The 13,789-nt window shown below is 44.2% G+C and overlaps 1 protein-coding gene across 1 annotated transcript in view; it reads right to left on the bottom strand.

The window, feature by feature from the left end:
* Enpp6 (ectonucleotide pyrophosphatase/phosphodiesterase 6) overlaps positions 1 to 13,393 on the bottom strand; it is a 112,584-nt gene extending 99,191 nt beyond the window's left edge. The window contains exon 1 of the mRNA XM_074054878.1: positions 13,054 to 13,393. Within this exon, the coding sequence (XP_073910979.1) occupies positions 13,054 to 13,333 (280 nt within the window). The 5' untranslated portion in view covers positions 13,334 to 13,393. The remainder of the gene's footprint in view (positions 1 to 13,053) is intronic.
* Positions 13,394 to 13,789: the final 396 nt, after the last annotated feature.

Genomic DNA, 13,789 nt, shown 5'->3' with positions numbered 1-13,789 from the left:
CTCCCTCAGTCCTCAAACCTACACTGCTCAAAGCAGAGTGAATAATGGTCTCAAAGCCCAGCTCTGATATCCAAATGCTCTTTACTATTCCCATCTCTGCCTCTTGGCTTGTGTTTTGTCATCCACCTGCAAAGTCCTTCCTCCAGGTTTCAACCTGTCCAAATCCTTCAGGCTTTACTAGAGCAGCATTACCTCAGCACACGTCTCCTCCTCACCACACACTCTCAGAAATCACCTCTTCTTCCTGTGCCTACTCCACTCTGTCCTATATTTATCTCAACAAATATTTAATTGCTCCAACTTAATTGCAAGCTTGTCTGAGACTGCTTGTCTGAGCAGGCTATGTCATGCTCATCTTGACAGCAGTGCTTCTCACACAGTAGATGGTCAAAATCCCAAAATGGATTATTCGAAATGCACTGTATGCATATGTGTCGACAATTTGTGGTGGTGGGTTTTTACCAGCATTTATGGTTCAGACAGCAAGTGAAAAAGGAGTTAGCAAATGAAGAAAAGTAAGATCTCAAAGCACCATCCAGCTCTGAAATGTTAACATTTATTGGTCAAAGCCTTTTGGAGGAAGGATTTCTTACTTTGGCTTAAAAGAGCAAGGGCAATGGGATAAAGCTGGCTTGGGCTATGGGTTTGGAGGAAGATGGGAGGACAGTGTTTCAGAGGTAACAGGGTGCATCAGCAAAGGGAAGCACTTAGAGTCCCAGGAAGGCCTCCAACAGAAACAGGGTAAAAAAGGAAAAGAGAGAGGTCATGCTTGTAAGCCCCATCTCATTAGGGGTTTGACATCTGGCCATAGGAGACTGGCGATCCCCTTGGTGGAAGGTTAGGAGGAATTGGTCTGATGTCCTCTGAAAGATTCTTCTGAGGTGAATTTTCAAGATACCAAGTCCAAAATACCAACCAAACAGGTCATTGGGAATTGGATAAATAAAGCCACAATTTGTTCTCATTTGACTCTTTTAGCTTTTAGCAAGATGTTATAACAGGCTGAGAACAACTTCTTTGGAACATGGTTTTCTTATCTGATCCATCAGAACTTGGTGAGATTATGTAAGGAGCTTAGGGACTGTGTAGCCACCTCAATTATTATCCATTGCCCATGAAGTAGGGTGGTTGGCTGAGCTCAAACACCGTAAGTAACCTCCTATATAGCTCTACTTCTTCCCTATCCATCTCTTTGATGAAATCTACAGGCACACACACACACACACACACACACACACACACACACTGCTTTGAATCTCAAACTCCATTTCCGTTTGCTCATTCTAGATGTTTATAGAAGTGAGAAAAGAAGCAAGAGCTACCCAGTAAGGCCCAGTGGTGACAGAGTAGACTCCACAGAGAAAAATTGGGAACTTAGGCAAAGAGGTCAGCCTGGTAAAGCAAGCTAGATGTCTGGGAGGGAATTCCTGGGCTTCCGCCTCTGATCATAGAGGGAGGCGAGACCCTGACTGTAACTTGGAGACCTACACTTGCAGTCCTACCTGAGCTAGCTCTTGGACCTGAATCTTGGGCCTCAGTGGTCTGTTCTGCTCAATGAAACAAATGTATTAGCATTTTTAAGGCATCATCTGTTTTTTACATTTTGTAATTCTGTATGTCTATGGGGGAATTTGGATTGGGATAAGGGGATTTTATTACACATTCCTAAATTCATTCAAGTAGTTTTAGTGTTATATTTTACACAGACAAATGCATGCTAAAATGGACTATGAAAGTTACACACAGAAAGGCACAGAGAAAGATATCATGGTTGGGACAAAGCCAACTGCAGGGGAATGGGACAGACTGGGAGTAATTGGAACCTGAAAATAGATCCACTCACTGGGCCCAGAAAAAGCCAGGGAGAGCCAGGAGCACTGAGAAGTCTGAAATGACAGGCAGAACACTGCGATGTGTCAATTGGCCCTGGGGGTGAAAAGAGTTCCAGTGTTCAGATGCGGGAGGGAACCCAGAAGTCTATGAGGTATGACCAGAAGAATGCAGATCAATGAGATCAAAATAGGTATATGAATGCACTTAGGAGTTTGCTGGAAAATAGTGGAATCCCATCCAACAGATGGGGTTCAGCAACAAAGGTGGAGAGTCCAGCAGAAAGAGAATGTAAGCCCTTCCTCCAAGGGGTTGTACAGATGGCCAGTTACCAGCACTGAATCAAGAAAGCCCAACAAACACAAATCAAATGTCTCTTCCCAGCAAGCTTTGGGAAGAGATCACCTACCCTCTACTGATGCCCCTGGGGGAGTGTAGATCAACATCCCAGTAAACTGCTGTGTGGACCCACTTGGACAGCAGGGGTAGCTCCAGGGCCCCACATGGGGGATTGAAGCCCTTCAGAGGCTGTGCATGAGCTGAGACCTTACGGGGTGTCTTTAGTCCTGCTCTTCAGAGGGGCAGTGATGGGGCTTGTGTGGTGGTGGAATCCAAAACAGGATGATGACAACTGGAGTTGTGGCTCAAGTGGTAGAGTGCCTGCTTTGCAAGTGTGAAGCCCTGAGTTTGAGCTCTAGGCTTATCAAAAAAAAAAAGAAAAAAGACTGAAAAAAAGATGATGGCAACCTTAGCCCTGGGTCTCCTGTGCTCTGGCTGGTTGCTGTTTACTAACTTGCAATACAGACAGAAAAACCAACCAAATCACAAGACTGCCTATGTCCATTAAGCTGGGAAGCAATTTTCTAAAAATTTTAATGTGAATATACTTCCCTCAATTATAAGTGGGGGGCTTAATCAATGTTGGATAAAAATGTCTAGGGCCAGGTATGGTGATCATGCCTGTTATCCCAGCCACTCAAGAGGTAAAACCAGGAAGATAGAGGTTTGAGGCCACCTCAGGCAAAAAGTTAGCAAGACCCTATCTCAACAAATAAACCGGGCACAGTGATGGGCATCTGTAATCCTAGCTATGCAGGAGACATAGGTAGGAGAATCACAGTCTGAAGATGGCTGAGGGCAAAAGTCAAGAATCCAAAAAAAAAAAATTAAAAATAAAGAACAAAGGCCTGGGAGTGTGACCCAAATTGTAGAGTGTCTGCCTAGCAAGTTCAAGCCCCAATATCACAAAAAAAAAGTCTGCTTTTTAAAGTAGAGATGGGCATGTCCCATTATATATATTTTTTATTTAATATTGAAAACATATAAATAATTCATATTTTTAAAGATAGGCAACAAGACATCTCTGTTCCGTCTTTGTCTTTCACCTGTGCAGCTATCACCCCAGAAAGGTAGCAAGATTCCTAATTTCTTACGTCTCTAAAGGTGTATTTTCCCTCCAATTGTCATAAATCCTTTGCCGGGCTCTGATGCCCCTCAATACGGGTAGCAGGGACTGCTTATGGCTCTGCCTCATGGCGGAGCCTGGACAGGCAGAGTGGACGGTGGCGGGAAGTTGCTTCAGCACCGTGAAGCCTTTATGACCAGAGCCCAAGGAACACGTGAAAAGTTTAGCAGTAACTGGCCATTTACACACAGATCACACCATTAGGAACACTTCAGGCGAGGTGACTTGGCAACAGTATCCAGAGAGTTCTGGAGCCAAGAGCACTCACCTGGCGTCTTCTCTGAGGTCCTCATGTCTTCACGTGCCCACCCTCAGTGGTACCAGATTCTCCCTCTTTGGTGGGTTTAGTGATGGGGTGTCTTGCAGGCCATCTACCTTACAAATGAGAAAACTAATTCCCAGAGAGGTGAGGGTGCCAAGTTCACACAGCCAGGCAGGCGTGAACCTGAGAAATGATCTTTTGAAATGGTTTCATTGGTCTGGGCTACAATGGTAGAGGTGGTGATGGAGTGGGGGAGTAGGGGGATGTTCCAGGCTGGGTCCATGAGTGCTAGTGAAGTGACTAAAGAGCACAGTATGGGAGTTTTCTCCCAAATGCCTATGTTTTTGTTTAAAGGTTTTTTTGCCTTTTACCATTAAAGCAGAATGTTTTCTCAAGTCCACCTGTGACAGCCAACTCATTATACGTACAGAGAATTTTTCAGGGAAAGCCAGGCGTGCTAATGAGCCAGTGGGCTAATTGGTTTGATTTGTGTGCAGACCTGGAAGACAAGACCAGGGCCTAGAGACCTCTTAAGCAAACTCCGTGGGCATCTCAGCCACAATACCTATAGACATGGGGACTTCAGCTGCTGCCCACCCCCCCCCCAACCTCTCAGGCCACTGTCATTCTCATGGAGGAGGATGACTTGCAGAGAACTTTCTTCAGATGCATGAAACAAGTCAAGATGCTGCTGCTGCGATCCTAACGGAGCAAGGGAGGTGGAGTCTCACGGGGAGCCCCTTCTGGTTGTCCTTGCCCTCTGCCCCTTCTGTGGCCCTGAATCTTCTTGAAATCTCCCTACTAAGTTCCCAACACCTAGAACAACCCCATCTGGCACACATCTGGTGCTCACTAACACAATTTACTCCAGGTATCCCTCTGTCCAATCCTCTCATTTTAAAGCAACAAGAGCTCAAGACTGGAATGATAGTGTGACTTATGTGAGCTCCCGGGTGACTGTGGCAGAGTCAAGAGAAGAAATCTGGTCCCCTGCCTCCCATTCCTGGGCGCTCTCTGGTCCACCAAAGCTGCCTCACCTGCTTCACATCAGACACTGGTTACATACTCTGGGGTGGATGGACAAAGCTGCTAACAACCAAGGTGATGGGCCAGGTGCCTGGCCAAACTCATTCATGACCCACAGCACACAGGCTAGGGTGCTCTGTGGCATACATCTTACGTGACCCCACAGACCAAGCACTTCCTCTTGAAGGCCCCTGGGGAAAGTTTCCTTCCTCCAAGAGTAAAATATCTACAGTGATCCAAACCACAAATCCACTTATGACTTCAGCTTGGGCAGCTTTTGCTCAATAAGCCTGTCCACACATTACTGAAGACCTGCCTGTTGGATCTTTTCTCCTTGTTATCAAAAGGGCTGAAGGTAGAAGTTGGTGAAGATCAAGCAAAGTATACAGCAAGAGCAGAATGCAACACACAGGACCTGCAGGAGCCCCAGACCTGCCCAAGGTCTCTGCCCATAACCTCCCTCTAAGGACTGAGGACACAGTGGTCCCATTCACAGACAGGGACTCTGAAACTGAAGTAGGTGTGTAGCATGCTGAGTCAGGCTCCTTCCAAGTTAATTGTAAGTGGCTTTCACCCATGATTGGCACAGCATTCGTGATGAAACAAGTCCTGAGAGAAGCATGGTCCAACCAAAGTCGTTCCTTTGGAAGGAGGCATGTTTTCCTATCAACCAACCGTGGGACCGGAAGAAACCAGGACAGGGGGAAACCAACCATGGTTTGTAGACTGCAAGGGCTCTGTGTGGATGAACCTTCTGGAAAAGGGTTTGCTGTTATTGTAATCAAAAGCTTTCGCCACAATGTAAAAGTTTTACCCACTCCTGTACCATTCCCTCCTTCAGGGACTGAGTTTCTAGCAGCTGAATGCATATAGTAAGAACTCCCTTTCATCACCATGGAAGCCAAAAGAAACACACTTTTTGAAAAGTGGCGCTTCAGTGGAGAGAGGTCTGTTGATGGCGGCTTAACTAATGATGTGCTTGGAGACGTGGTTTTTGTAAATATTACAACACAGCTTTTTGTCAGGGTGTGAGCTGGTTAGAGCTCTTTACAGCTTCTGTTGTCCAGCACCTCACTACCCAAGCCTGCTTCTTTAGGCAGCTTAGTCAGGGCTCATGATAGAGACTAGTTTTAAGTGGAAAGTAAAAGGGTGTTGTTAGGTGTCCCTGGGAAGAAGTGACAAAAGTGCATGCAGATGAAGAGGCACATTTTATGCACAATCTCTACCTGCTCCTAAACTGTAATCTCTACCAACTCCTAAGCACTTACTGGTGTCCACTGGACCCAGGGATCAATTTCTCTCCTTTACTCCATGGGTGCTGTACATGTGTATGGAACTCTCCTTTAAGATACTGTCTGATCCACTAAGGGGCTGGTTCCTGTGAACATCTTACTCACCTCGACATATAATCTGATGAAAATTTATTTCTCCAACTAAATCTGACTGAAATTAATAGTCTTCAAACTTTCCCATCTCTGCTAATAAAAGCCCCTTTGTCCAAATTTCTGAACATCATGCAGCCTTGGAATATTTTCAAGCTCCTTCCTGTGAAGTTTTTCATACTCATCCCTCAGCCAATCAGCAAGCCGTACCTCAAGGATGTTCTTCAAATTCAACCGTTCCCCTCACAAAGAAGAAATACATCAAGCTTAAAGTAGAAAAAGAGGGAGGGGGGACCATGTTGGAGTGTCTTAGGTTTAGCTTTCAAAGCCTTCCATCAGTTATAAGTATTTGTTCTTACAGTTCCAGAGGAGGCTACTAGTCCAAGACCAAGGTGTGGGTGGGCTTGGTTCCTCTGAGCCCTCTCTCCTTGGCTTGCAGATGGTTGTTTTCTGTGTGCATCGTCACATGATCTTCCCTTAAGCCTGTCTGCATCCTCATCCCCTCTTCTTATAAAGACACCAGTAAGTAACATCAGGTTAGAGACTCATTTTACATTAACTATCTGTTCAATATAGATGGACCTATAATATAGTCACATTCTGAGATACCAGGGTTGGTACTTTAACACATGAATTTCGGAGTCGTTACAAGTCAGCCCATCACACCACGCCTGTTTATAAATACCTGTAGAGAGTCTCATGGTGCCTGCACGCACATTGTAGCCACAGAAGCAACCTGGGGTGGAGTCTGAACACAGGATGGCTCTGCAGGCCCTTTAAGTAGCCAGATTATCCCTAAGTCCATGGCCAGGAGCACACACAAAACATGGTCCTTTCCCCGCTCACAGTTCTCTGCGTTGGTTCAGTTATTTGCCTTGTTCATTGCTTTGCTGTTGCCTCTGCTCCCTTGGCTTTGGCAATCTTGACTGCATTAGGTTCTCCCTTGGGCGATGCTGGCTGTTAGGGCTCTGGTTAGTTTTCTCTCCACATCCCATGCTCTTTGATCTCCTTTGTACTTTGGCACAGCCCTTCTCCTAAATGACTCCAACCCTCCTGCTGCCTCCAACCTCATATTCAAAACTTAAAACAAAATTGAAAGGCATATTTTCAGGTCTATGGTATTATTAGACATTAGACAGTTCACCTAAGTGGCTTTTAATTACTTTTGTATGGGCAAAGCATAAGTTTATTTATTTTTTTTCTCCTCCTTATTAGGAGTAGCTAAGATCAAAGTGATAGTCAATGATTTCTCTGAAATTCTGAATATTGGAATCATGATTATAATGCTTCTTCTCTACACAAATTTTATTTGAAGAAGATAGAAATAAACAAGTTGGTGCAATGAGGAAAAACAAGGAGAGGAAGAGAATGATGGGCTGGTAGCGGGCTACTTTAGTTAGGGTGGCCAGGATAGACTTATCTACTACAGACACTTTGAGAAAGAGATCTGAAAAATGCAGAGAATATTGGCAAATCTTGAGTCTTTCTGGGGGAAAAAAGCAATCCAGCCTAAAGAAGCAGAGGGAGTTCAAGTGTCCTGAGGTAGGCACACACCTGGCCCACTGAAGCGACTAAGGGGAAGGGTGATCAGAAAGTAGCTGGTGACTGTGTGCATTGGGTTCTGTAAAGATTCAGATGTTACTTGGAGTGGATTCAGCATCTCCTGGAGGGTTTGAACAGATGAGCAACAGGAACAAACACTTGTTCTGCAAGGACCGCTCCAGCTCCTCCATGGAAGGTGAAAGAACAAAAGCAGGGAAGAGGCTACAAGGAACCATAGGGTGGTTTCTGCCAGGTGCCAACAATGAAAATAGGAGAAGCAGAGGATTCAGGATTGACCCTGAATGTGCAGCTGACTCAGGCTGTGAGAGAAAGAAAGATCAGGAAACGAAGAGAGACCAGCAGAAGGGACGAAGAAGGGGTGGATGAAGTAGGAGGACACAGAGACAGGAGGGGGTCCTGGTACCCAGGTGGGCTGTCAGGAAGGAGAACAGGAGCTGTGCCAAAGCTAACCAGGGGCAAGGAAATGGAAGCGGAGAATGGACCCTGGACCATTAGGAGATCACAAGTGAAAACAGCATGCTCAGACTGGTGCAGAGAAGAGGAAGAGAGGAAGAAGGCAGCCAAATATAGATCATCGGCTAGAGGAGATTTCTAAATCTAAGGAAACTAACACCCAGGGTTAATGTCCCAGTGCCAGTGCTGACTTGGGGGAAACACAAGGGAGGGAGCCAGGAATACCGTCCCCATCCTCCCTGGTGCTGTGGGTGGGTAGACATCTGTGGGCAGCTCCCTCCCCAGCAGTAGGCTGAGGAAGTGGGTTTTTTGCAAAAACCTGATTGTTCCTGCAATTTCTGTATTGATTTCCTTTGGTTCGAGTGATGGCTGGTTTTAATTTCAAGCCGACATTTTCTTTAAAGTGGAGAAAAGCATAGCTTACCTTGCAGTCTGTCACTCCAGAGTGGTGGGCCCTCAGTATCTGGTAAGAATTTGTGTCACACATGATTTGTGAGAGTGCAACAGAAATGTACTCACACAAATAGTAATTCTGAGCAGTTAGCATCCTAGGTTTTGCTTTGATTCTCACAGATTAATGAGACACCATGCCTGCTGGGCGGGTCCTGGGAGATCTCTGACCTGAGGCTCAGTCACATGCTCGGCCCTCAAGTCACTGAGTCACTTCAAGGACCCTGGCTGAGGGCCCTGCTCTACAGCTGCAGGGGAACCTGGCCTCTGATGCCAACTTCTGGTCTCAGCTCTTCTGGTAACATTCTGAGGTACCTCCAATAAGCATCAAACTCCTGTGCTTTATCTACTAGTTTTCAAATGTTGAAATGATGATATACTGCGTGCCAAATACTTTTCAGGCTTTGCTGGATCGTTTGCAGTAAAGATAAAATTCTAAACTGGCTTCCCTGCTACTTAGGACATTTCTGGGCCACTTTCTTCAACTTCTTAGCCAAAAGGATTCGAGAATTACAAACAAATGTTGCCATCAGACTGAGCAAAACAATGCTGTTATGCTATGTCAGAACAGACGTAGCATTTTCTCTTACCCATGACCTGGATTGAACAAATCACTACTTTCCTCCATTGATTATAGGTTAACTTCACTAAGTCAAATGTGAATTTACCCCCAAAGAGAGACCAGCTTTACAAAACAAAGACCCACAAAAAAATAAACTAAAGCAGACGGTATTCCAAAGGCATTTAAACTGTGGTTGTGTTTTAACTAGCTTTAAGTTCACCCACATGCAGCTCTTCAGAAAGAGCTTATGAATAAAGGAAGAGCTAGTGATTTATGCCATGCTTGTGACTCCTTATCCCAGCTCAGAGCCACCTTCCAAATGCTCTCTTATGCTTCTCCAACTGGAAGGACATTTGCCTCTCCTCTGTCCTCTGTAGCATACTGGGAAACTAGTCTTTGATCCTTTATGCTTGAGTTGGCTATGGCTGCCATAACAAAGTAGCACAGGTAGAATGGCTTAAACAACAGAAATTTATTTTTTCACAGTTCTGGAAGCTAGAAGTCCAAGATCAAAGAGCTGGCAGTTTGGCTTCTTCGGAGGCCTGTCCCCTTGGCTTGCAGAACATCTCCCTCTTGTTATGCTGTAACATGGCCTTTTCTCTGTGCACAAACATCTCTGGTGTCCCTTCCTTTTCTTATACAGGCACCAATCTGTAATGGCTTCATTTTAATTCAATCACCTCTTTAAAGACCTTATCTACAAATACAGTAATTTTAACTACAGGGGACTTAGAATGTCAACTTGAACTTGGGCAGAGGATGGGGCACAATTCAGCTCCCCATACCTTGTCATTAGTTTTAGAATGTTAGTAGATATCTATTCTCTTAGTGTCTTTCTTCCTCAACTTGAATGTCAGCTCACTGAGTGAAAGGCTTGGTTTAAAAATCAGCGTCCCCAGCAATCAATTGATTGATCTTCTCAATCATTATTGGATATTTTTCATATGTGTCCTAGTGCAAACAAGTTTGAAGAAAAGAAAACCAGCCATTGTGGCTTCCTGTCAGTAGCTACATTAGAGGATTTCCAAGATTCCTTACAAATACAACAGTGGATTTCCCATCAAAGATCCACATGACTTCCCTATGAAATTCTTCTTAAAAGGCGTTTCACCCATTTGCTTAATTTCTACATGAACACCTCCCAAGAGGGGTGTGTAAGTTGATTTTCTATTGCTGTAATGAAATACCTGAGGCTGGATAACTTTATAAAGAAAAGAAATTTATTTATCTCACAGTTCTAGATGCTAAAAGTCCCTGATTGAGTAGTTCCTTTGGTTTTGTCTCTAGAGAAGGCCTGAGGGCAGATGGCTTCATGATGGGAGTACACATAGGAGGAAGAAATCACTTCTTGAAACAGGAAACCAGAGAACATTCAAGGGTCAGGCTGAGGTTTTTATAGTCACTCATTCTTGAAAGAACTCACAGGTCCCATGAGAGCTACCTTAATGCCTTCTTAAGGCAGGACTAAGGACCTCCCTCTAAGCTCCACCCCTCTTAAAGCTTCCACGCCATTTTCAAAATCACCACCATAAGAACCATGGGGAACAAGCCACATTCATACCACAGAAACAGCAAGTCCTAACATGTTTAATTCTCATGCACTGTGCTGTAGACTTCATGACATGGCAGCATCTAAAATCCTGACCTGATTCAAACCTCGAAGTTCACCTCATTTTGTTTTAAAGCTGAGGAAATGAAGGCCCAGGGCAGAACAACATCTTGCCAGAGTCCTTCCTGCAAAGATTCCAAGCAAGTTCTGATTTCAAGACCAGCATTTTTTTCCAGCAACCCATCATCCCTAATTATGCAAAGAGAAGAATACCAAGAGCTTTCTGTTTTATGCACAATAATTCATGTAATGACGTGAGATCATAGCCTCTCTTATGAATTATAAGGGACCCTAAAATAGCGTATCTTTTGGTACCAAAAAATTCTAGCATAACAATTTTGTTGGTTCATAAAATGCCCTAATGCTCAAACCATATGTTTAAATACAACTCCCAATAGATATGTTCTTTTATATGAGAAAAAGGAGTTTTTCAACATCAGGTTGAAAAATATAAGATGGTTAGAGTCTAAATTTATCCCCAAGTCAGTTATAAGACAGAGGAGATGATATAAGTTTCATGGCCTGTAAATTCTGCCCCAAAACTGTGAGTTTGCTCGGCATGTATAAGACAAATCACACCCAAAGATACTTGTACATAAACGTGAGCACGGCTAGACACATCTTTGTGTAGTATTGCTTCTACAAAAAGTGAAAAGTCAACTTACATACACCAAGCAGACTTTCAAATCAGATACTATATTTTCCTCCAGAAAATATACAGACATAACAGTTGGAAAGTGAGAGTGAGATCTTTGTCAGGCTCTCCTGGGAACTGTACCTTCTCTCCATCAGGAGGGCTATTCTCTCCTGAGGACACAAGCAAAACCACCCATCATCTGAAAAGGAATGTGTCAGTGTAACAGAGGCTTTGTGCAAAATTTCTCCTTTTGCTAATGTGGATCTGAGAAACAAAAGACCGTGTCACTGGCCTGGTGTCTCTGTGGAGCTAGTAATAGTCCCTTTTTACTTACTGGAGTCTGACTTTCTGAAATGGATTTTGTTCATTTTTCACTGTAATTGAGAAAGCAGCACGTGCCAGTTTATGAATTGTGTCTCCCAGCAAGGCTCTGAAAGACAACTGGAGAGGGGGGGGGTCTGTGTGTGTGAAACTCATCCTACAGAACTGAAGTCAGCCGGGACACACAATAACATCTATGTGTGGCCCAGCAGCCTGCAAACTGCTTCCCTGCAAGAGGAGAAGCATGCCAAGTGAGGACCAGAGAGTCTTTTGTTAATTTTGTTATCATAAAGACTGCTTGTTTGTCTGTTGAGGGAAATAAAAAACAAATAAATAAATAATTTGCTTGTGTGCAATCTGATTTTTTTTCTCACTAATTCTCCAAAGTATCCCTGTAATTTTGGCCATTTGTTTAGCATTTTTACACAGACCTGTGCACAACACTCATACGTGAAGTGAGATATTGCAGAGTATACTCAGCCCTTTCTCTAACACAACTTATTAGGCTCTCCTGTGCTCAGAGCTCAGAAGTAAGGATATCAATCCATATTTGCAGACTCTTTTGGCTTTGGTGTTCTGTGGAGATCTGTAATGAGATTCCAGGTCTTTCATCCCCTTTCTGCTAACATAATTTACAAAGTTCTCCCTGAGCTCAGAGTACACAGCTCAGTCCTGCACAACCAACAACAAGAGTGCATTGGTAATAGCTTCCTTGGATAGTTCACTAAATTCTTTCTGAAAGCCTCTTGTTGAATTTTAACAAAGGTTAGCTGAAAAACAGGTCAGAAGCTGGGGACCCAACCCTGTGAGCAGAAAGGGAGCTGCACATATTACTACACAAATGGAGGGTCAGGGTCACATTTGGAGCTCTGGCAATTCCAGATGAAGGTCATCTTTAGGTAAACCCACTAATCCCAAACTAGGCACTCTGGCTAGCTGTTTTGTTATTTAGGGTTTCTGTTTATTTATTTGTTTGTTTCTTTCTTTCTAGATGGCTGGAAGTTACAATTCCTTCATCTCCATGTCATTTTATCTGACCTCCAAAGAAAGCAAAAGGGAGTAAGTGGCATTGCTGAGTTAACACAGGAGAGTGTGACCTAAAATTCCCCTCCAAGTCATCCAGGAACAAAGTTCCTGTCTGAGAACTCCCTAACTTTCACAGTCCACCCTAATTCCAGAATGACAGCTGACTATAGAGCAAAGGGACAGAAGAAATTCCAACTACAAACTGGAATTTTTATTTGTAAGACAAATAACCACTTTTAAAAATTATCATTGACTTTTCTACATTGACAATCCAAAACAGGTCCTTAAAAGAACTTTTGGACAAGAACACAACTGTGGGGAAAGTCTTAGCCAAGAACAGACTCTTGCCTATCCCAAGGGATGAGAGCAACCTGAACATTTAGACAGCAGCCCTGATGCCAGGAGTTAATGTTCTTTGCTTGACTGAGGTGGTCCCCTCCCTTCCAAGAAGAGGACCCAGTACTCACCAGTCATTAGGGTGTAGTAATTGGGGTACGAGAGACTAGGGAAGTCTGGAGTCAAGTAGTCCACTTTCACCCCTCTACTCACAATCTCTTGGAAACCAGGCAGGGATTTCAGAGCCTCATCACTGATGTAGTCTGAGCGAAAACCATCCAGCAGAAACACCAGAAGCTTCCGGCGGGTGGAGACTGGCTGAGCTAGGCTGAGCCCAAGGACCAGCAGGAGGGTCCCGAGATTGACTTGCATGCTTCCAGGAGCCTGCCAGAGCCCGGCTGGCAGAGCCATCCCTTTGCAAAGACTGAGGATGGAGAATCTGTAGCTATTCTCTATTCTGGGGGCTGGTCCTTGAGCTGCTGGCCTTCCTGAGCCAAGTTCACTTTCAGAATTTAAAGGAACAGCACTCTGTAAAAAAAAAAAAATCTCTGCTCATCCCTACAAAGTCCAGAGTCCTGCAACCTTCAGATAAGCTGGGTTCCCAAACAACCCAAAATTAATACCAAGGGAGAGAATACAACCTTAAACATTCCAGAAATACAAACACTCACAGAGAGGTGGAATTTTAGAAGATGACAAAGTCAACAGTAACTGTGCAATTGTGCTAACCAGAGGGAGGAGTCAGGGAGAAGGACCATCATTTAATTTGCTGTCCTCCCACATCTCTGCCTGATTTAAACTTTCTGACATCTTTAGTAACCCAAACCTCTTAACTTAGGATGTAGATGAGAGACCATAAATTTAGGT

This window comes from Castor canadensis, chromosome 14, assembly GCF_047511655.1.
Source record: "Castor canadensis chromosome 14, mCasCan1.hap1v2, whole genome shotgun sequence".
NCBI classification, from domain to species: Eukaryota; Metazoa; Chordata; class Mammalia; order Rodentia; family Castoridae; genus Castor; species Castor canadensis.
Note: the sequence above shows the minus strand (reverse complement) of the source record. Positions and strands in the feature narration are given on the sequence as shown.